At 47.6% G+C, this 22,140-nt stretch overlaps 1 protein-coding gene across 1 annotated transcript in view; it reads left to right on the top strand.

Annotated features, from left to right (window-relative positions):
- The window catches only part of LOC142290892 (interferon-induced GTP-binding protein Mx-like), a 78,775-nt gene that overhangs the window by 41,104 nt on the left and 15,531 nt on the right, over window positions 1-22,140 (top strand). The window contains 6 exon segments of the mRNA XM_075334958.1: window positions 591-729; window positions 9,228-9,426; window positions 12,000-12,078; window positions 13,754-13,876; window positions 15,333-15,474; window positions 18,029-18,187. Coding sequence (XP_075191073.1) covers window positions 591-729; window positions 9,228-9,426; window positions 12,000-12,078; window positions 13,754-13,876; window positions 15,333-15,474; window positions 18,029-18,187 — 841 coding nt within the window.

Here is a 22,140-nt window from a genome sequence, read left to right as displayed (position 1 = left end):
TTATGTGGAAAACACCTGCCCACCTCTGAGTTCTTAGGCTAATGAAATCTTCTGAATTGTGTAAACTTGTAGAGGCTATTTTAGCTGATCAGCTCAAAACGTGCTGCAAATTTTTCAAATTCACCAGGTTCAGTGAATTCCTGAACACTTTTTAATTTTGCATCAATTTGATGTTCTTATCTCTACCATATACATTTTTTTATTAGAAAGAGTGGGTTTTAGATCAAATACTTTTTTTGTGATATATATATATATATATATATCTCTATATATATGTATCCACAGCTGTTTATTCCTATACAGAGCTCCAATCTCCTTCACAAATGATTAAATTCTGCCTACATTTATCCACCACTAGAGGGAGCTTTGGAGCGTACTGCATACAGTCTTATTATTATAATGGAGAAACCCCGGACAGAATTTTATTATCATTGTGTCTTCAAGATTTATGAAGCTTTTAACTAGAAAAACTTATTATGAAGATTAACAAAAAAAAAAGTACAATTTAGTTAAGGGTAGATATTCATTGTAATGTTAATCCTTAATAATGTATTGTAGTAATATGTTTTACTTTATACACATATCTGCAGATCAAACAGATAATAAAACGTTACATAACAAAACAAGAGACCATTAATCTGGCCGTGGTTCCCTGTAATGTGGATGTAGCAACAACCGAAGTTCTGGAAATGGCGCGAGAGGTGGATCCAACCGGAGAGCGGACTATAGGTAATATACCGAGGGATGGGTCGTTACTTGCCTGTAGGGCTCTGTTCACATTTTCTCTGTTAGACGATTCCGTCACACCATGGTGAATATGTAAAGAACCCTATGACGGACACGTAGTGGTACGGCACATTCATGCCCATCATATGATGGATCCGCCACTGACAGCAAATTTTGGCCCTATGGTGGCATAAGATCTTAAAGGGATATTCCCATCTCCAAGTTCGTATCCCAATATGTAGTAGGCGTAATAATAGCTTTAAGAGATTAAAACTGTAGTGTAGATGTCATGATTAGTGTTGAGCGGACCCGAACTTTAAAAATCCGGATCCGCGCGGTTTCAGAGTCCGATCCGGGTCTAACCCGGACATCCGGCTGCACAATCTGGATTTTTTTTTTTCTCTCTCTCTCCTCTCTCTCTCTTCTCTCTCTCTTCTCGCTCTCTTCTCTCTCTCTCTTCTCTCTCTCTTTTCCCCGGATCCGCTCCCCATTGAATTATATAGATCCGAACTCCGGATCGGATCCGGACTTATTGTTCAACCCGCGACGGATCCGCCGGACCTATTAGAAGTCCGCTCAACTCTAGTCATCATTAGCTATGTCACTTACCCCATGTGCAGGGTGTCGCGGGCTAAGGAGGGGACGCCGCGCTCTCCCTACTGCTGCTCGGGTCCGGCTGGCACTGCGGCCTGCTGCTGCCGCTGCTCGGTGGCTCGAGCGATGGGCCGGATCCCGGGGACTCGAGCGGCGCTCCTCGCCCGTGAGTGAAAGGGGGTTGGTTTTGGGTGTGGGGATTGTTTATTGTCCGTGACGCCACCCACGGTTGTGGTGATTTGTTAGCACCACCGCTGCTCTGTATGGGGTTCCCGGGAAGGATGGTATGGAGCAGCCAGTTGTGGTGTTGCCCTCCGTGGGTAGGGGTTGGTGATCCCGGGGCCCAGTGATGAGTTGGGAGATGCAGGGCTTGGTGGGCGCAGGGACGCGGGGGCAGCGCTGTGCCTTGCGGCACTGTGGTACTCACTCAGCCTGAGACGATGACACAGTTCTCGGTAAAACACACGGCTGGAAAGACGGTTCCCACGGACGGCTGCACTTGCTTTCCCCAGTAGGTGACGGTGATGTCCCTTTTCCTGCACCTGATGTTTCTGTGTTGGTAGCGATGGGTTCCCACCGGTAACCCGCTCCCCCGGCTTGGATATAGGCCGGAGGAGCCCTACTTTGCCCGCAGGCGCTGGCCCTGAGAAACTGGTGCCCTGGCGGGTGGCGGTGTCTCTCCTCAATGGTTGGACTGTTGCCTTCAATCGGGAGTTGGTTGTTTGGAGACAGACGTCCCCTTCACTGACGGATTTGGCAAATTTACGGCGACTCCTAGCCTTGCCGGCGTCCGAGAGGCCCCTGCCCTGGTGCTGACTGTTCTTCGTATACTGCTCCAGACCGCCGGGCCACTACCCGTCCGCGGTCCTTCCAGCAACCTCCGAGCAGTCCCCCTCCAGACTGTCACCGCCGTCTGCTGACCTTGCTGACACTGTCCGGGCACACAGCCGGACCAACTTCAGGCTTTCTTACTGACACTTTTACTCTTTTCTTCTGCTCCTCTACTACTTCACTTCACTTCACTTAGCTCCTCTACCACTTCCTTCTACTTTCCTCCCCTAACTGAACTCCACTCATCTTGCTTCCTCTCTCTTTCACTTCCCTCACCAGACTGCCTGGTTCTCCCACCTCCAGGGCTGTGTACTCCTCGGTGGGCGGAGCCAACCGCCTGGCCCACCCCCTGGTGTGAACATCAGCCCCTGGAGGAAGGCAACAAGGATTTTGGTAGCTTTGGTGTTCCTAACTGGGGTGTAGGGTGTGGTGGTGTGATGACCTGTGACCCCTGGCTTGCCCAGGGCATCACATTTCCCCTTAGCAAAACGCAGACCGTCCGCGGGCTGCCCGTCCAACACCGGTTTTATTTTCTGAAAAATATGTAAAAAGGTAAACATAACAATTTATGGCATCATCCCACAGTGGGAGGTTCATTGCTTAAATGTTACTAACGGTTTACGGTTACGGTTTCCGCTCTCTCCCACCCAAGCAACCTGGCCCTGATGCTGCCCCTAAAACCCAGGCAGCACCCCTTGTCCCAAGTCCTGCACCAAGTCACCCGAGCGGGATCTGTCCTTCCCCTCCAGAGGGTAGCCACCGGTTCCTGTGGTGGCTGGGCCCCAGCCTGCTCCGCTGAGGGCCCTCCCTCCAACCTGCCTCTCCGGAGGCGGTAACTGCGGAAACGGTAATGGTAAAACAACTTATTTACAAGCCACTAACGTTTGTGGTTGCCCTGCAAGTTCACGGGCTTGTCCATGGAAAGTCCTCCATGCAAAACAACTTTCTAACGGTCCCCACGGGGACAACGGTGCCAGCAACGGCCGGTTCTCTCAATCACGGTTTGCAGACAATCTGATGAATCTTCGGTTATTATTTTCATTTCAAACTTTTCAAGCTTTTTCAAACATACACAAACTCAGTGGTGGTCCCAACGGGGACTGGACAACGGTGCTCCGCTACCCTTACTCCGGACTTTCAGCTTCATCCGAGGGAGGGGGGTGCAGGACTCACTCGGCTCTCCTGGCTGCCCCGCAGTTTGGCATCTAGGGCGAACCACCCCCTCTCTCCACAGTGCCGGGTATACTGCACTATATCACCCGGCATCAGGTTACGGCCGGGGTGCTTCTCGGGCAGGTGGGCATTCACATCCCGCCGGGCTATAAACACTTCGGCCTCCAGGCCCGTTCGTATATAAACCCATAGCCCCGGCGGACATCAAACCGCCTCACTTGTCCTTCATACAGCGGTCCCCGGACACGGAATGTTGCTTGCCGGAGGGTTCTCCTTTTCTCTAATTGCTCGGGCCACCAGCTCCGCCTTTTTCCTCTCTCTCTCACCGATCTCCAGGCCCAGCGGTACCGGCTCCCTGTCCCAATACGGCGCTGCTGCGAGCTCCGGCGCACGGGTCGGGCCCCGCGGGACATTCTGGACGTTGCCCACTGTCAGGGATCTGGGCGACAAGTCCCGCGGTGTCTTGGCCTTGGGCGCCACCTTGCAGCGACAACCCGGCGCTACCTCAGCCAAGGTGTGGGGGATGGGCACAGGGGCTTTCCGCAGCTGGGCCTCCGGCTTGGAGCGGGTCATCGGCTCCGGCTCGGGGACTTTCTCTGGAGACGCCTCCGGTGCGGTTTTCGGAGCCTTCCAAGGCAGCATCTCCGGTCGACTACGGGCTCCGGCTTGCAGGTCGGCCCACCTGGGTGGGCATGCTGGGTAATGCTACCGGTTGCGGTGGTAGCAGGCCTAGTGGCGGGGTCACGGCCTCCGAGATGGGTGGCAAGGGAGGCAGCGGGGGGAGAGGGCTTGGACCGGGTCCCGCAGCCGCGATGACCGGCCCTTCCTGGGCATCGGGGCGTGGGTCACTCACCCTCCATTCCTCCGCTTCCTCCTCGCGTCTCCGCACGGCTGCTATAACGTCCGCCATGTCGGTCTCCCACTCCTCCATGAGGAGCTGCATCTTAACCTGCAGCCGTTGGTAGAGCTGCGCGGTCCGGATCTCCACCCACGCCGCGGTTCCAGGCGCGGGGGCTACGGTGTTGCGGGATGGCATCCACATGCTGCTGGCGGCTTCTCCCAGGAACAAGATGTCCGCAGAGTCCTTGCGTCCCTGCTTTTATAGCTGCTCTCACATGCAGCCAGCCGCCATCGCGTCCCCCTTAGCTTCTCTCCGGCCCCTCCTCTATTGGGGCGGAGTTTCGGCCTTCGCGCCTCCGCTACTCGAGAAGACGCTCGAGCGGGAACTTTTCGCGCCAAAGATGGCGACTTCCGAAATTTTTCAGCCGGATACCTCCGGCGGTCACAAGGCGCACCTCTACCCAACGGCAGAGCGGTAAGATCCTGTTCGTGACGCCAAGTTGTCGCGGGCAGAGGAGGGGGACGCCGCGCTCTCCCTACTGCTGCTCGGGTCCGGCTGGCACTGCGGCCTGCTGCTGCCGCTGCTCGGTGGCTCGAGCGATGGGCCTGATCCCGGGGACTCGAGCGGCGCTCCTCGCCCGTGAGTGAAAGGGGGTTGGTTTTGGGTGTGGGGATTGTTTATTGTCCGTGACGCCACCCACGGTTGTGGTGATTTGTTAGCACCACCGCTGCTCTGTATGGGTTCCCGGGAAGGATGGTATGGAGCAGCCAGTTGTGGTGTTGCCCCTCCGTGGGTAGGGGTTGGTGATCCCGGGGCCCAGTGATGAGTTGGGAGATGCAGGGCTTGGTGGGCGCAGGGACGCGGGGGCAGCGCTGTGCCTTGCGGCACTGTGGTACTCACTCAGCCTGAGACGATGACACAGTTCTCGGTAAAACACACGGCTGGAAAGACGGTTCCCACGGACGGCTGCACTTGCTTTCCCCAGTAGGTGACGGTGATGTCCCTTTTCCTGCACCTGATGTTTCTGTGTTGGTAGCGATGGGTTCCCACCTGTAACCCGCTCCCCGGCTTGGATATAGGCCGGAGGAGCCCTACTTTGCCCGCAGGCGCTGGCCCTGAGAAACTGGTGCCCTGGTGATGGCGGTGTCTCTCCTCAATGGTTGGACTGTTGCCTTCAATTGGGACTTGGTTGTTTGGAGACAGACGTCCCCTTCACTGACGGATTTGGCAAATTTACGGCGACTCCTAGCCTTGCCGGGGTCCGAGAGGCCCCTGCCCTGGTGCTGACTGTTCTTCGTATACTGCTCCAGACCGCCGGGCCACTACCCGTCCGCGGTCCTTCCAGCAACCTCCGAGCAGTCCCCCTCCAGACTGTCACCGCCGTCTGCTGATCTTGCTGACACTGTCCGGGCACACAGCCGACCAACTTCAGGCTTTCTTACTGACACTTTTACTCTTTTCTTCTGCTCCTCTACTACTTCACTTCCACTTCACTTAGCTCCTCTACCACTTCCTTCTACTTTCCTCCCCTAACTGAACTCCACTCATCTTGCTTCCTCTCTCTTTCACTTCCCTCACCAGACTGCCTGGTTCTCCCGCCTCCAGGGCTGTGTACTCCTCGGTGGGCGGAGCCAACCGCCTGGCCCACCCCCTGGTGTGAACATCAGCCCCTGGAGGAAGGCAACAAGGATTTTGGTAGCTTTGGTGTTCCTAACTGGGGTGTAGGGTGTGGTGGTGTGATGACCTGTGACCCCTGGCTTGCCCAGGGCGTCACACAGGGCATTACAGGAGCTTTGGTATCCATGAATGCGTGGTGAGCTACACTTGTCTTCTAATTATATCCATGATTACATCCACTAATACAGTCAGGGCCAGAAATATTTGGACAGTGACACAAGTTTTGTATTTTAGCTGTTTACAAAAACATGTTCAGAAATACAATTATATATATAATATGGGCTGAAAGTGCACACTCCCAGCTGCAATATGAGAGTTTTCACATCCAAATCGGAGAAAGGGTTTAGGAATCATAGCTCTGTAATGCATAGCCTCCTCTTTTTCAAGGGACCAAAAGTAATTGGACAAGGGACTCTAAGGGCTGCAATTAACTCTGAAGGCGTCTCCCTCGTTAACCTGTAATCAATGAAGTAGTTAAAAGGTCTGGGGTTGATTACAGGTGTGTGGTTTTGCATTTGGAAGCTGTTGCTGTGACCAGACAACATGCGGTCTAAGGAACTCTCAATTGAGGTGAAGCAGAACATCCTGAGGCTGAAAAAAAAGAAAAAATCCATCAGAGAGATAGCAGACATGCTTGGAGTAGCAAAATCAACAGTCGGGTACATTCTGAGAAAAAAGGAATTGACTGGTGAGCTTGGGAACTCAAAAAGGCCTGGGCGTCCACGGATGACAACAGTGGTGGATGATCGCCGCATACTTTCTTTGGTGAAGAAGAACCCGTTCACAACATCAACTGAAGTCCAGAACACTCTCAGTGAAGTAGGTGTATCTGTCTCTAAGTCAACAGTAAAGAGAAGACTCCATGAAAGTAAATACAAAGGGTTCACATCTAGATGCAAACCATTCATCAATTCCAAAAATAGACAGGCCAGAGTTAAATTTGCTGAAAAACCCCTCATGAAGCCAGCTCAGTTCTGGAAAAGTATTCTATGGACAGATGAGACAAAGATCAACCTGTACCAGAATGATGGGAAGAAAAAAGTTTGGAGAAGAAAGGGAACGGCACATGATCCAAGGCACACCACATCCTCTGTAAAACATGGTGGAGGCAACGTGATGGCATGGGCATGCATGGCTTTCAATGGCACTGGGTCACTTGTGTTTATTGATGACATAACAGCAGACAAGAGTAGCCGGATGAATTCTGAAGTGTACCGGGATATACTTTCAGCCCAGATTCAGCCAAATGCCGCAAAGTTGATCGGACGGCGCTTCATAGTACAGATGGACAATGACCCTAAGCATACAGCCAAAGCTACCCAGGAGTTCATGAGTGCAAAAAAGTGGAACATTCTGCAATGGCCAAGTCAATCACCAGATCTTAACCCAATTGAGCATGCATTTCACTTGCTCAAATCCAGACTTAAGACGGAAAGACCCACAAACAAGCAAGACCTTAAGGCTGCGGCTGTAAAGGCCTGGCAAAGCATTAAGAAGGAGGAAACCCAGCGTTTGGTGATGTCCATGGGTTCCAGACTTAAGGCAGTGATTGCCTCCAAAGGATTCGCAACAAAATATTGAAAATAAAAATATTTTGTTTGGGTTTGGTTTATTTGTCCAATTACTCTTGACCTCCTAAAATGTGGAGTGTTTGTAAAGAAATGTGACAATTCCTACAATTTCTATCAGATATTTTTGTTCAAACCTTCAAATTAAACGTTACAATCTGCACTTGAATTCTGTTGTAGAGGTTTCATTTCAAATCCAATGTGGTGGCATGCAGAGCCCAACTCGCCAAAATTGTGTCACTGTCCAAATATTTATGGACCTAACTGTACATATAGTGAAAGTTATGTAATTAGTGGCTCGTGGACATAACCATGGACACCTAAGCTGTAATGCCCTGCACATGAGGTAAGAGACATGGCTATATCAGGAGAACTATACGGCATTTCTAATTGGAGGTATGTGCTAATGTTATTATTATTACACCTACAACATAATGGTATAGAATCTTGGAGATGGGAATAACCCTTTAAGCAAATGTTAAAATTAATTTGCTTAACAGAAGCATAAACAGATTCCATCCATTGATCTTCCATTGCTGATAGACTTCTATGTTAAAAAAATGTATATTTATCTGGATACCTGTGCCAGATTCCATACTTTAGTCATGTGTCACCCATAGGTGAAAGGCAAGCATCTCTTTAATCTTGCTCCACTCTGTAGTTCCCCTTTTTCCTGCCTGCAGTCTTTCTGGGAGTCAGAGAGGGGGAGGAGGGGGATGTAGCTGCAGCTTCTTTATACTTTTCAATGGGGGAGGGAGATGGAAGGAGGACGTGATAGTGAGACATCCTATTGGCCCAGAGCACACAGCACAACTCTGACAGTAGCCACTCGTTCAATAATCAGGGAGAGTAAAAAAAGATGTATTTATTGCAACCAGAAGATCCATAAATCTGTAATAAGAATGTCTAAAACATAACAAAGGAAAATAATAGAAACAGGTCGTAAGGTACAAATATTTTGCAAACGTTAAAAAAAAAATGTAAGGAAATAGTACTCAAGAAAAGTGATGATTAAGTGTATTTGTATTGCGGCTCCTTTAAATGGTAATGGTTTCCTAGGTCACAGACTACAAACATTGGGTGTAGTCAGATCCTGCAGACTTTTGCTCCGTCCTCTCGATGACCTGCAGGCAGCGGAGGAAAGTATCACTCAACTACACAAGGATCGTCTATATTTTTTCAGAAATATAAATCCGCAAAGGAGCTTTGTACTGAAATCAGCTCGATATTTTAATAAACATTTTAGTTTGATTAAATTAATAAAATATTCAGTTGTCCTAGTTTAACCCCTTCCCGACCAGTCAATTTTCCGTTTTCAGTTTTTCCTCCCTTTCTGCCAAGATTCTATGCTAAAGGCTGACATACACAGACATTGCTCTGGAATGATAGTTACGGTACATGTCCCCATAGAACTTTATGAGCACCAACCATCTTCCCTATCAATATGTCTTTGACATGTGGGAAGAAACTGGAGAACGTGGAGGAAACTAACAGAAACACAGGGGGGAGAAGAAAGAAACTCCTTGAAGATGATGTCATTGGTGGGATATTCTCATCTCCCATGCTGGAGTCGTTCCTGTGATTTTGGCACAGGGTCTTCCCTAACATTATTTTTCCATGAGGTCTCTCCAGCTAATCAGGCGTTGCTTTTAGGCTGCAGTGTTTTTTCCACTTGTCCGAGGTTCATCTCAAGGAGTGAACCTTGGGCTATAAGAAGAAGTGAGAGCACAGCTGCCTTTAGCCTCCATATCCTCCACCCTGGTAGTTACACTACAATGTATTAATAACTTTATACTTGTGTTGTACTTTTCCTACAGGAGTCCTGACCAAACCAGACTTGGTTGACATAGGTGCAGAAAGTGAGGTCCTACGTGTTGTCCAAAACCGAGTGTACAGCCTGAGGAAGGGCTACATGATGGTCAAGTGTCGCGGGCAGAGGGAGATCCAGGAAAACATCTCCCATGAAAAAGCCATTCAGAATGAGAAGAATTTTTTTACAAACCATGAACACTTCAGGTAAAGATTATTTCATCATCAATGGTTATTCCAAAGCCCATGAGACAAACATGACCGGCATAGAAGGAGCTTTTAAGAGTAGAGGGTAAGACCGGCTCATGCGTCAGTGGCGGCTACACAGTCATTGTAGGTTGGATGCTCTTCTGGAGAGGTCGGTTTTCGAGTTGCTTTTCAAGGCATCAGTGGTGGAAGAACAGTCTGACGATTGAGGTAGTGAGATTCAGCGTAAGGGGAAAGCATGGGAGAAATCCTGAAGATGACTGAGGAACAGACAAAAGGAGAACAAAAAAAAGGGAGGTCTTGTGATGACCAGAGATTACATGTAGGGAAGTGGAGCGGAGATTATGTCAGAAATGTATAGAGGAGACAAGTGTGAATCAGAAATTACGGGTATGAAGGTATTGGGAGACTAGGTCAGATATGAATGGAGAGGACAAGTTATGGATGAGAGATTATGTGGTATCAGGAGATTAGGTCAGAGATGTATGGAAAGGATGTGTTATGGACTGGAGATGTAAGGAGGTATCGGGAGATTAGGTCTGAGATGTACCGGTATGGAGAGGACAGGGTATATACTGGAGATTACATTTGGGAGGTATCGGGAGATTAGGTCAGAGATGTGTAGAGAGGACGGTATATACTGGAGATTACATTTCGGGAGATATCAGGAGATTAGGTTAGAGATTTATGGAAAGGATGTGTTATGGACTGGAGATGTAAGGAGGTATCGGGAGATTAGGTCTGAAATGTACCGGTATGGAGAGGACAGGTTATATACTGGAGATTACATGTGGGGAGATATCGGGAGATTAGGTCAAAGATGTGTGGAGAGGACAGGGTATATACTGGAGATTACATTTGGGAGGTATCGGGAGATTAGGTCAGAGATGTGTGGAGAGGACGGTATATACTGGAGATTACATTTCGGGAGATATCAGGAGATTAGGTTAGAGATGTATGGAGAGGACAGGTTATATACTGGAGATTACATGTGGGGAGATATCGGGAGATTAGGTCAGAGATGTGTGCAGAGGACAGGGTATATATTGGAGATTACTAGTGTTGAGCGAGTATGCTTGTCACTACTCGGTACTCGCACGAGTATCACTGTACTCGGGCTACTCGGCGGGTACCGAGTAATTTCGCGATACTCGTGCTGTACTCGTGGTCTTCATGTTGGCGCTCTTTTGAGAGCCAGCCCTCATGCAGGGATTGGCTGGCAGACCGCAATGCCACAGCCCTGTTACTTGTGGAATTGCAGTGATTGGCCGGCCCTCACAGAATGACCGTGCCTTTAGCCCGACACTTCCCCGCTCGGCTACGGCCCCTCCCGCACTCCACTCCGCGTGTATATATATATGCACGCTTACACACACACGCACGTTTTTTTTTTTAATTTACAGTTTTATGGTTTCTCCATGCTGCCGGTGGTCATTTCACAAAAATACTCGGGTCTCCCATAGGATAACATTGGGCTCGGTGCTCGGGCCGAGTACACGAGTATCTTGGGATGCTCGGCCCGAGCCTCGAGCACCCGAGCTTTTTAGTACTCGCTCATCACTAGAGATTACATTTCGGGAGATATCAGGAGATTAGCTTAGAGATGTATGGAGAGGACAGGTTATATACTGGAGATTACATGTGGGGAGATATTGGGAGATTAGATCAGAGATGTGTGGAGAGGATAGGGTATATACTGGAGATGACATTTGGGGAGGTATTGGGGATAAGGTTAGAGATGTATGGAGAGGACAGGGTATATACTAGAGATTACATTTGGGGGCGTATTGGCGGATTAGATCAGAGATGTATGGAGGGGACAGGATATATACTGGAGATTACATTTGGGGAGGTATCAGGAGATTAGATCAGAGATGTATGGAGAGGACAAGCTATAGATTGCAGATTACTTGTGTGTTGGTCTCACGAAATTGGCTTCAGAATGTGCAGAGAACACAGGTTATAGACCACATACTGAGAGAAGGTAATGGAAGATTAGGTGGAAGAAGTGTGATGGGACATGTTATGGACAGGGGCGTAGTGAGGGATAAGATAGAAGATGTATGGAGGCAGAGGCGAACATACCATTGGTGCAGTCTGTACAGTAACACAGGGGCCATCGAAATAAGGGGGCCCACATTCATCTCACATTCAGCTACTGAATTACAAAGGCCCCATGTACTGTTCTTACACAGGGGCCATCCTCTGTTTGTGTCTGCCACACAAACAGAGGATGGAGGGACAGTCTATGGACGACTTTGTAAGTCATTCCTAACATTTTTCAATTATCTGGGCAATAGGTAGTCAGGGAAGTGATGTAGAGGGGAAAATCATTGGGGTGCAAGATTCCCGGGCTGGAGACTCCAGTTTAAGGAATGAATTTTTGAGTTGAAGGTGGCATGAGGTGGTGGGAACATGTGGTTTGAAAGACAGGGCTGAATCAAAAAGCTATATAACAACCTTTTTTGATGGGATACGATGGGATGTAGAGTCTATCTATTGTCCCACCTATCTTTGGATTGATTGTTGCCTGTATCACTCAGTTTATGATTGTCCCATTGTTTTACATTTAGAGGTCTTATAAAGCGTGGACAGGCTACCATACCTCACCTGGCAGAAAGACTCACCAAGGAGCTAGTCTACCATATCTCCGTAAGTATAACATTTATATTAGTTATGCTATCCTCTACATACATGTACTATGGCGTTCAGCTGGTTTTATCTACTTTTAATATTGATGTCAACAATTAAGGTCATCAGTGGATGGATGTGCCAGGTTTGCCAGATAGGGAGCTTCTGTCACGGTCGTCTATTTTTGGAGACTTGTGATGGGTTCACTCAAAAAGATCCAGTATTATACAACTTGAGATGTGAAGAAAAATGACGCACTCATCGGTCTGTAGATTTTTCAAAATGCTGTTTATTCAGGGATAGGGGGAGGGTGCAAGGACACGGACAACGGCTGTTTTGCACTGGTTACCGATTCTTCCACGGGTCCAAGGTCATTTGTATTCTGGCCCCCTTGGTGGAGGGAGCTGTGAAGAAGTGTTCCAGAAGTTGGACTTTATGCTTTTGTTGCTTTCTCTCCTGTATGTCTTATCTTTCTTTGTGCCATCTTAGTGCAGCGGGGGAGCTAGCGTCTCTCACCTACCAGCGCACTAGCCAAGGCAACTACAGGTTTTTTTTCTGGGTCTCAGGTTCCTCTTCGGCAACAGTTGAGGAGACTGTATAGGGCCTGGCTAGGAGTGTAGGGAGAGCTGTAGGTAAGGATAGGAGGTGTCCATCTACCCTTCTCACCCTTCTTACTTGTATTGTTTTGTTGTATTTTCGTTGTGCGTCAGGCATTGTTTGGTCTGAACACGCATGCCACGTCGAAAAATGTGACAACTTCTCTTACATAGTGTGCCTTCCTTCACTCTTATAAAATTAGGGACCCAGCTGAGTTTCCACTTAATACAGTGGAACCTCGGTTAACGAGCAACCCAGTTAGTGAGTATTCCGTTAACGAGCAAAGTTCGCTGTAAATTTGTACCTCACTTTACGAGCAAGCTTTGCCGTACGAGCAAAATCCTCACCGCACACACTTCCGGTTCTGTACATCCACTGTGCTCTGACCCGCTCTTACAATCCGCACAAACACGCACAAACACACACAAACACACACATATTATGCTCACCTTACCTTCCGTTCCATCGTTGGCCACCCGGTTCTTGTAGTTCGCCGCTACAGGATGTGTATCGGTAACCATCGCAACTAGGGAGGAACTTCTGCTGCCAGCCGCTACTCAAAGGCAACACGCTGACCAATCAGAGGCAAGCGGCTCCTACCTTTGACATCAGCGCGCTGGCAGCGGAACTTTCTCCCTCGTCGCGATGGTTACCCGATACACATCCTGCAAGATCCAGGAGGCCGGCGATGGAACGGAAGGTAAGGTGAGCATATGTGTGTGTTTGTGCATGTGTGGAATGGCACAATAGGGAACCAGGATGGGACATTTAACAAGTTGTGGAACGCATTGTCTGCATTGCAACGATTTCCTATGGGATGTTTTGCTTTGCTAGACGAGTAACTTGGTTAACAAGTACATTCCCAGAATGGATTGTTCTCGTTAACCAAGGTTCCACTGTAATGTCCATACAGAATATCCCTATAGTGTTGCACTCCAGAGCTGTAATCACAATTCTGCTGGAAACAATTGGCATCTTGTCAAAACTTGATAATTAATTTTCACACGTATTTTCAGGGCATCATATATTCATTTTTGGATATTTTACACTTGTTTATTATTTTTATTGTCTTTTATGATTTAAACATTTCCTATTCTAGAGAACATTGCCTAATATAGAGCATCAGATCAGATGTAAGCTCCGGGAGGCCGAGGAGCAGCTGAAACAGATCGGCCGAGGCGTTCCGGACACAGACGAGGAGAAGTCTCATTTTCTTATAACAGTAAGCACATAATAAAGGGGCAGGTTTATAAAACCTATAATTTTCAAAAGTTTTTATGAATCTCTAATAAAAGAAATCAAGTTGTATCAGTTTGTATCTAACATTTTTGAATATACATAGGTTTATGGTAACAGAGTAATAGAAATAATTATATTATTAAACAATTTATGAAACCTATTATATAGAGTGGACGGTGAGACCACCATTCAGGACCCTCGTCTATAAAAACGACCAGAAGGCTGCATCTCCATTTACTCTACGTGTTCATGCATTGCATTAATACTTGATTAGTTAAGAGTGGTGTAATGCTTCAATTTGCCTATGGTGGCGCTACAGAAAAACGAAACACTGAGATTGCTTTGTATGTCTTCCCTTCGCAAATGAATGGAGCAGTGTTGCACATGTTCAGCCATCTCGAATGAATGGAGCGATGGTGCACATGCTCGGCCATTGTGATTGAATAGAGTGGTGGTGCACATGCCCTGCCATTGTGAATGAATGGAGCGGTGGTGCACATGCTCGGCCATCGCAAATGAATGGAGAAGTGGTGCACATGCTTGGCCCTCGCGAATGAATGGAGAGGTGGTGCACATGCTCGGCCATTGCAAATGAATGGAGCAGTGGTGCACATGCCCTGTCATCGTGAATGAATGGAGCAGTGGTGCACATGCCCAACCATCGCGAATGAATGGAGCGGTGGTGCACATGCCCGGCCATCGCAAATGAATGGAGTGGTGGTGCACATGTCCAGCCATCGAGAATGAATGGAGCGGTGATGTTCATGTCCAGCCATCATGAATGGAGCAGTGGTGCAGATCTCCAGCCATCGTGAATGAATGGAGCGGTGGTGCACATGCTCGGACATCGCAAATGAATGGAGAAGTGGTGCACATGCTTGGCCCTCGCGAATGAATGGAGCGGTGGTGCACATGCTCGGCCATCGCAAATGAATGGAGCAGTGGTGCACATGCCCTGTCATTGTGAATGAACTGAGCAATGGTGCACATGCCGAACTATCGCGAATGAATAGAGCGGTGGTGCACATGCCCGGCCATCGCAAATGATTGGAGCAGTGGTGCACATGTCCAAGCATCGCAAATGAATGGACCGGTGGTGTACATGCCTGGCCATCCCAAATGAGTGGAGCGGTGGTGCACATGCCCAACCATCGTGAATGAATGGAGCGGTGATGTTCATGTCCAGCGATCACGAATGAAGCAGTGGTGCACATGCCCAGCCATCGCGAATGAATGGAGCGGTGATGTTCATGTCCAGCCATCACGAATGGAGCAAAGGTGCATTTCTCCAGCCATCGCAAATGAATGGAGCGGTGGTGTACATGCCGAACCATCGCAAATGAATGGCGCGGTGGTGCACATGTCCAGCCATAGCTCCTTTCCTGAGAATAGGTGATAACTTTTTAAAGCTGGATACATGTTTAGTTTTTTTTGGGCAGAAAATCAAGGATTTTGATGAGGGAATCGTGAAAGTGGTAAATGGAGATGAAGAAGGTGATACCGAAGACTTGAAACTTTTCAAAAACTTAAGAAAGCTTTTTGACTCTTGGGAAACGACAATTAAGAATTCATGTGCAGTTTGTAAGTATGAAGCCTGTCTCCAACCTTAGGTGTTTTGATATTTTCTGTTGCTTATATAGTGCTGACAAATTCCGTATCCCATGCACCACTCCAATGTTCATGCCACTTGGACCAGCCCACCTTAAGCTGTAAACTTCAAGAAAATACGGTAAAGTCCAAGGCCCGAAACTCCTTACACTATTCAAAAATCTTTATTGGTCAAAGCATACAGTGAAAAAATACAAAACTCAACGTTTCGGGCAACGCAGAGCCTTTATCAAGCATTTAAAAGATGTACAAAGACCCTGCATTGGCCGAAACGTTGCGTTTTGTATGTTTTTCAGTGTATGCTGGGACCAATAAAGATTTTTGAATAATGTAAGGGATTTCGTTGCCTTGGACGTTACAGTATTTTCTGCCTATAAATTGCTGACATATTCCGCAGATTGTCACTCACAGTATTATTTCCATATCTCGTACACATACTAGGAACAATTTTATTTTGAACCAAACAATAAAAAGCGTATCTCTTTTTCTGGTTTTGTTGGTGTACCTTTTTTTAGGCTCTTTCTTACGGTGAAGGAAATAAGTATTTGATCTGATTTTGTAAGTTTGCCCCCTGACAAAGACATGAACACTCTATAATTTTAAGGGTAGGTTAATTTTAACAGTGAGAGATAGAATATTCAAAATACAATCCAGAAAATCACATTTTATAAATTATGTAAACTTATTTGCATTTTTCAGAGAGAAATAAGTATTTGATCATCTCTAAAACATTAAGATTTTGAGGCTGTCGCTTGGGAACTCGGAGCTTCAGCTCCTCCATAAGTTTTCTATGGGACTAAGGTCTGGATACTGGCTAGGCCACTCCATGACCTTAATGTGCTTCTTTTTGAGCCACTCCTTTGTTGCCTTGGCTGTATGTTATGGGTCATTGTCGTGCTGGAAGACCCAGCCACGACCCATTTTTAATGTCCTGGTGGAGGGAAGGAGGTTGTCACTCAGGATTTTACGGTACATGGCACCATCCATTATCCCATTGATGCGGTGACGTAGTCCTGTGACCTTAGCAGAAAAACACCTCCAAAACATAATGTTTCCACACCTCCATGCTTGACAGTGGGGACGGTGTTCTTTGGGTCATAGCCAGCATTTCTCTTCCTCCAAACACAGTGAGTTCAGTTAAGGCCAAAGAGCTCCACTTTTGTCTCATCTGACCACAGCACCTTCTCCTAATCACTCTCAGAATCATCCAGGTGTTCATTGGCAAATTTCAGACAGGCCGGCTGCACATGGGCCTTCTTCAGACGGGCCGGCTGCACATGGGCCTTCTTCAGACGGGCCGGCTGCACATGGGCCTTCTTCAGACAGTCCGGCTGCACATAGGCCTTCTTCAGACGGTCCGGCTGCACATGGGCCTTCTTCAGACAGTCCGGCTGCACATGGGCCTTCTTCAGACGGTCCGGCTGCACATGGGCTTTCTTCAGACGGTCCGGCTGCACATGGGCCTTCTTCAGACGGTTCGGCTGCACATGGGCCTTCTTCAGACTGGCCGGCTGCACATGGGCCTTCTTCAGACTGGCCGGCTGCACATGGGCCTTCTTCAGACTGGCCGGCTGCACATGGGCCTTCTTCAGACTGGCCGGCTGCTCATGGGCTTTCTTCAGATGGTTCGGCTGCACATGGGCCTTCTTCAGACTGGCCGGCTGCACATGGGCCTTCTTCAGACTGGCCGGCTGCACATGGGCCTTCTTCAGACTGACCGGCTGCACATGGGCCTTCTTCAGACTGGCCGGCTGCACATGGGCCTTCTTGAGCAGTGGGACTTTGCGGACACTGCAGGATTTTAAGCCATAATGGCGTAATGTGTTACCAATAGTTTTCTTGGTGACAGTGGTCCCAGCTGCACGGAGATCATTAACAAGTCTCCCCCGTGTAGTTTTAGGCTGATCTCTCACCTTCCTCATGATCCTGGACACCCCACGAGGTGAGATTTTGCATGGAGCCCCAGATTGATGTTGATTGACACTCATTTTGTATTTCTTACATTTTCTAACAGTTGTCTCCTCCTCACCCAGCATCTCACTTTTGGTTTTGTAGCCCATTCCAGCCTTGTGCAGGTCTATGATCTTGTCCCTGACATCCTTAGAAAGCTCTTTGGTTGTAGAGGTTAGAGTCTGACTGAATAATGGAGTCTGTGGACAGGAGTCTTTATACAGGGGACAATGTAACGCAGCTGTCTATAATGCAGGTAACGAGGGGATTAGCAGCGTCTAAGTGTCTATAAGAGCCAGAACTCTTAGGCCCTGTGCGCACTAGAATATGGAATTTTGGGGGATATAACACCCTTGGGACTAGTCCCCACGCTCATTAGCATAAGATAAAAGATCTGTCTAAATATGTTTTCTAAAGATCCCTTTATCTATGCTATCAGATGCAGGGATGGTTAGGCAGGGATGTACCCAGAACTGCTCGTGGTCCTGCATGCATATTACACCTGACAGGTTCCCTTTACTATTTCGGAATAAATGTACCTATTGCTCCAATATAACTCAAAGTTTTCGCTTTGCAGTTGTGAATAAGATGAGACAAGAAAGGGACGTCTACGAGAATCAGTATCGGGGCCGCGAGCTCATCGGATTCATCAACTACCAGAAATTTGAGAACATTATGAGGAAACATATAGTGATGTTCCAGGAGCCGGCGCTAAATCTGCTGCGGGAAGTCACTGGTAAGACAATTTTGTGATGGAAATAGTCAACGTGTATTACAGTGCCTACAAGTAGTATTCAACCCCCTGCAGATTTAGCAGGTTTGATAAGATGCAAATAAGTTAGAGTCTGCAAACTTCAAACAAGAGCAGGATTTATTAACAGATGCATAAATCTTACAAACCAACAAGTTATGTTGCTCAGTTAAATTTTAATAAATTTTCAACATAAAAGTGTGGGTCAATTATTATTCAACCCCTAGGTTTAATATTTTGTGGAATAACCCTTGTTTGCAATTACAGCTAATAATCGTCTTTTATAAGACCTGATCAGGCCGGCACAGGTCTCTGGAGTTATCTTGGCCCACTCCTCCATGCAGATCTTCTCCAAGGTATCTAGGTTCTTTTGGTGTCTCATGTGGACTTTAATCTTGAGCTCCTTCCACAAGTTTTCAATTGGGTTAAGGTCAGGAGACTGACTAGGCCACTGCAACACTTTGATTTTTTCCCTCTTGAACCAGGCCTTGGTTTTCTTGGCTGTGTGCTTTGGGTCGTTGTCTTGTTGGAAGATGAAATGATGACCCATCTTAAGATCCTTTATGGAGGAGCGGAGGTTCTTGGCCAAAATCTCCAGGTAGGCCGTGCTATCCATCTTCCCATGGATGCGGACCAGATGGCCAGGCCCCTTGGCTGAGAAACAGCCCCACAGCATGATGCTGCCACCACCATGCTTGACTGTAGGGATGGTATTCTTGGGGTCGTATGCAGTGCCATCCAGTCTCCAAACGTCACGTGTGTGGTTGGCACCAAAGATCTCGATCTTGGTCTCATCAGACCAGAGAACCTTGAACCAGTCTGTCTCAGAGTCCTCCAAGTGATCATGAGCAAACTGTAGACGAGCCTTGACATGACGCTTTGAAAGTAAAGGTACCTTATGGGCTCGTCTGGAACGGAGACCATTGCGGTGGAGTACGTTACTTATGGTATTGACTGAAACCAATGTCCCCACTGCCATGAGATCTTCCCGGAGCTCCTTCCTTGTTGTCCTTGGGTTAGCCTTGACTCTTCGGACAAGCCTGGCCTCGGCACGGGTGGAAACTTTCAAAGGCTGTCCAGGCCGTGGAAGGCTAACAGTAGTTCCATAAGCCTTCCACTTCCAGATGATGCTCCCAACAGTGGAGACAGGTAAGCCCAACTCCTTGGAAAGGGTTTTGTACCCCTTGCCAGCCTTGTGACCCTCCACGATCTTGTCTCTGATGGCCTTGGAATGCTCCTTTGTCTTTCCCATGTTGACCATGTATGAGTGCTGTTCACAAGTTTGGGGAGGGTCTTAATTAGTCAGAAAAGGCTGGAAAAAGAGATAATTAATCCAAACACGTGAAGCTCATTGTTCTTTGTGCCTGAAATACTTCTTAATACTTTAGGGGAACCAAACAGAATTCTTGTGGTTTGAGGGGTTGAATAATAAATGACCCTCTGAATAAACTTTTCACAATTTAAAAAAAAAAAGAAATAACATTCTTTTTTGCTGCAGTGCATTTCACACTTCCAGGCTGATCTACAGTCCAAATGTCACAATGCCAAGTTATTCCGAATGTGTAAACCTGCTAAATCTGCAGGGGGTTGAATACTACTTGTAGGCACTGTATGCCTGTTGATATTGCAGAAAGTAATTTTGCAAATATTCTTCATTAAACATATTTGGTTGTATTGTGTATAGAGCTCTTTTGCACATCTAAGGGGTACTTTGCACGTTGCGACATCGCTACTGCAATATTGTCGGGGTCAAATCGAAAGTGATGCACATCCGGCACCAGTAACGATGTCACAACATGTAAAGCCTAGATGCGCCGATTTACGATCGCAAAAGCGTTGTAAATCGGCGATCTGTGTAGCGTCGGTCAGTTCCATAATTTCGGAACGACCGAAGTTACGATGTTGTTCCTTGTTCCTGCGGCAGCATACATCGCTGTGTGTGAAGCCGCAGGAGCAAGGAACATCTCCTTACCTGCCTCCACCGGCTATGCGGAAGGAAGGAGGTGGGCGGGATGTTACGCCCCGCTTCATCTCCGCCCCTCCACTTCTATTGGCCGCCTGCCGTGTGACGTCGCTATCACGCCACACAACCCGCCCCCTTAGGAAGGAGGCGGGTCGCCGGCCAGAGCGACGTCGCAGGGCAGGTAAGTACGTGTGAAGCTGCCGTAGCGATAATGTTCGCTACGGCAGTTATCACAAGATATCGCATGTGCGATGGGGGCAGGTACTATCGCACTCGGCATCGCTACCATCGGCTAGCGATGTTGCAGCGTGCAAAGTACCCCTAAGAGTAATTGTGGTGAGGGCAGCGCTAGGATGTGGGCAGTGACTCTTCTCATATTGGTGGTCTCCAGTGGCATAGCTCGAAATCTCCATCACAGCCCCCAACTGAGTCCTCCTAGGCTTCAGGACTGAAAAATGACTCTATCCTCCTAACATATGATATTAATACAAATTTATATTAAGCAAATGCTGTAAAATTCATTAAAGAGGACTTGCCAGCATGTCAAGTGTTCTGTTTTTTACTCTTATTTAATTCCTACTGCTTCCCTGAATATTCCACTTTTTATTGTTTTAAAATCAGCCATACAGTTCAGTGATATGGGCCTTTATAGTTAGTGCTAATTTTTACAAAAGGGCATGTCTCACAGCTTAAGAATGCAGTGCAGCCTAAAGACACGCCCCCGAGGAGCCTGAAAAATGGAATACTCAGGCAAGCTGTGTGAATAAAGTAGGAGCAAAAACTGGCTACTTGTGACCTCATGACAGATCCTCTTACATAATAAGTAATTTTTTTAGTGAACCACCATACATCCAAAATTCCTACAACATATTTTGCCACTCCTTTTAATTTTTTGGTTTCATCACTGCCGGGGATAGAAACAAATCCGAGAGCAACACACAGGAAGGGGGAAGGAATGCCTTATAGCTAGGGAATGGGGGAAGTGGTGACCCCTGACTACAACCTGCAGCTCACCCTCACAGTCCTAACAGACACTATACAGGTTCGGCACCTGTCGCCGAGCTGGAATAGCTGGCGTCCTACCTTACCCTGGCAAATGGGCCCTAAATAAGCATGGGTATGAGCGCTAAGTCAACACCACTAACACTAAAGGAAGACACAAGGGAACAATACAGGGGAAACACAACTGCAATCAACAGAGCTCTGGTAGATAGCAAAAGACAAAACACTTATCTGAGCTGCAGCAACTACAGGAGTCTGGAGCAACAGAGCAACACAACTTCTTCACAGCTTAGTCAGGAACAAAATATAAACCGCACCCAAATATCCCCAGAGTGAGGTTTATAAAGGGAGTCAGAGGCTGACAACAGAGAGGAAAAACTGACAGTTTCCCAGGGTCATAGAGTCCGCAGCTGCAGAAACAGGGAGCTGTCAGATAACAACATGTGCTGCCAATCTCTGGGATTTTCTGACACTCGATGCCACAGGATTGTCAGCCGACCTTGACAAATCCATGATAGGTCTTTACAACGGGCCACGTTTCACGGCTTTAGAATGCAGTGCAGCCTACAGACACACCCCCGAGGAGCCTTTGAGCAACACCTCATTAGTCAATATGCTAAAAATTAACAGCAGATAAAAAGGCCCATATCTCTGGGACTGTATGGCGGATTTTAAAACAACAAAAAATGAAATACTCATGGGAGCAGTGTGAATGAAATAAAAACAAAACTGGTTGCTTCCGACCTCGTGACAAATCCTCTTTAAATAAGGCACCACAATATTTTTTTTCTTTCCTGGAATGTTTTAAACAGCCATTCAGCCATCTATTTACATGCCAAAATTCCTACACCATGTATTTCTTTATCGTTCCTATGGGAGACCCAGACCATGGGGTGTATAGCTACTGCCTCCGGAGGACACACAAAGTTACTACACTCAAAACGTGTAGCTCCTCCCTCCCAGTATATACACC

Source organism: Anomaloglossus baeobatrachus, chromosome 2 (genome assembly GCF_048569485.1).
Source record: "Anomaloglossus baeobatrachus isolate aAnoBae1 chromosome 2, aAnoBae1.hap1, whole genome shotgun sequence".
NCBI lineage: Eukaryota > Metazoa > Chordata > Amphibia > Anura > Aromobatidae > Anomaloglossus > Anomaloglossus baeobatrachus.
The sequence above is the reverse complement of the archived record's forward strand: the minus strand, read 5'-3'. Positions and strand labels throughout refer to the sequence as shown.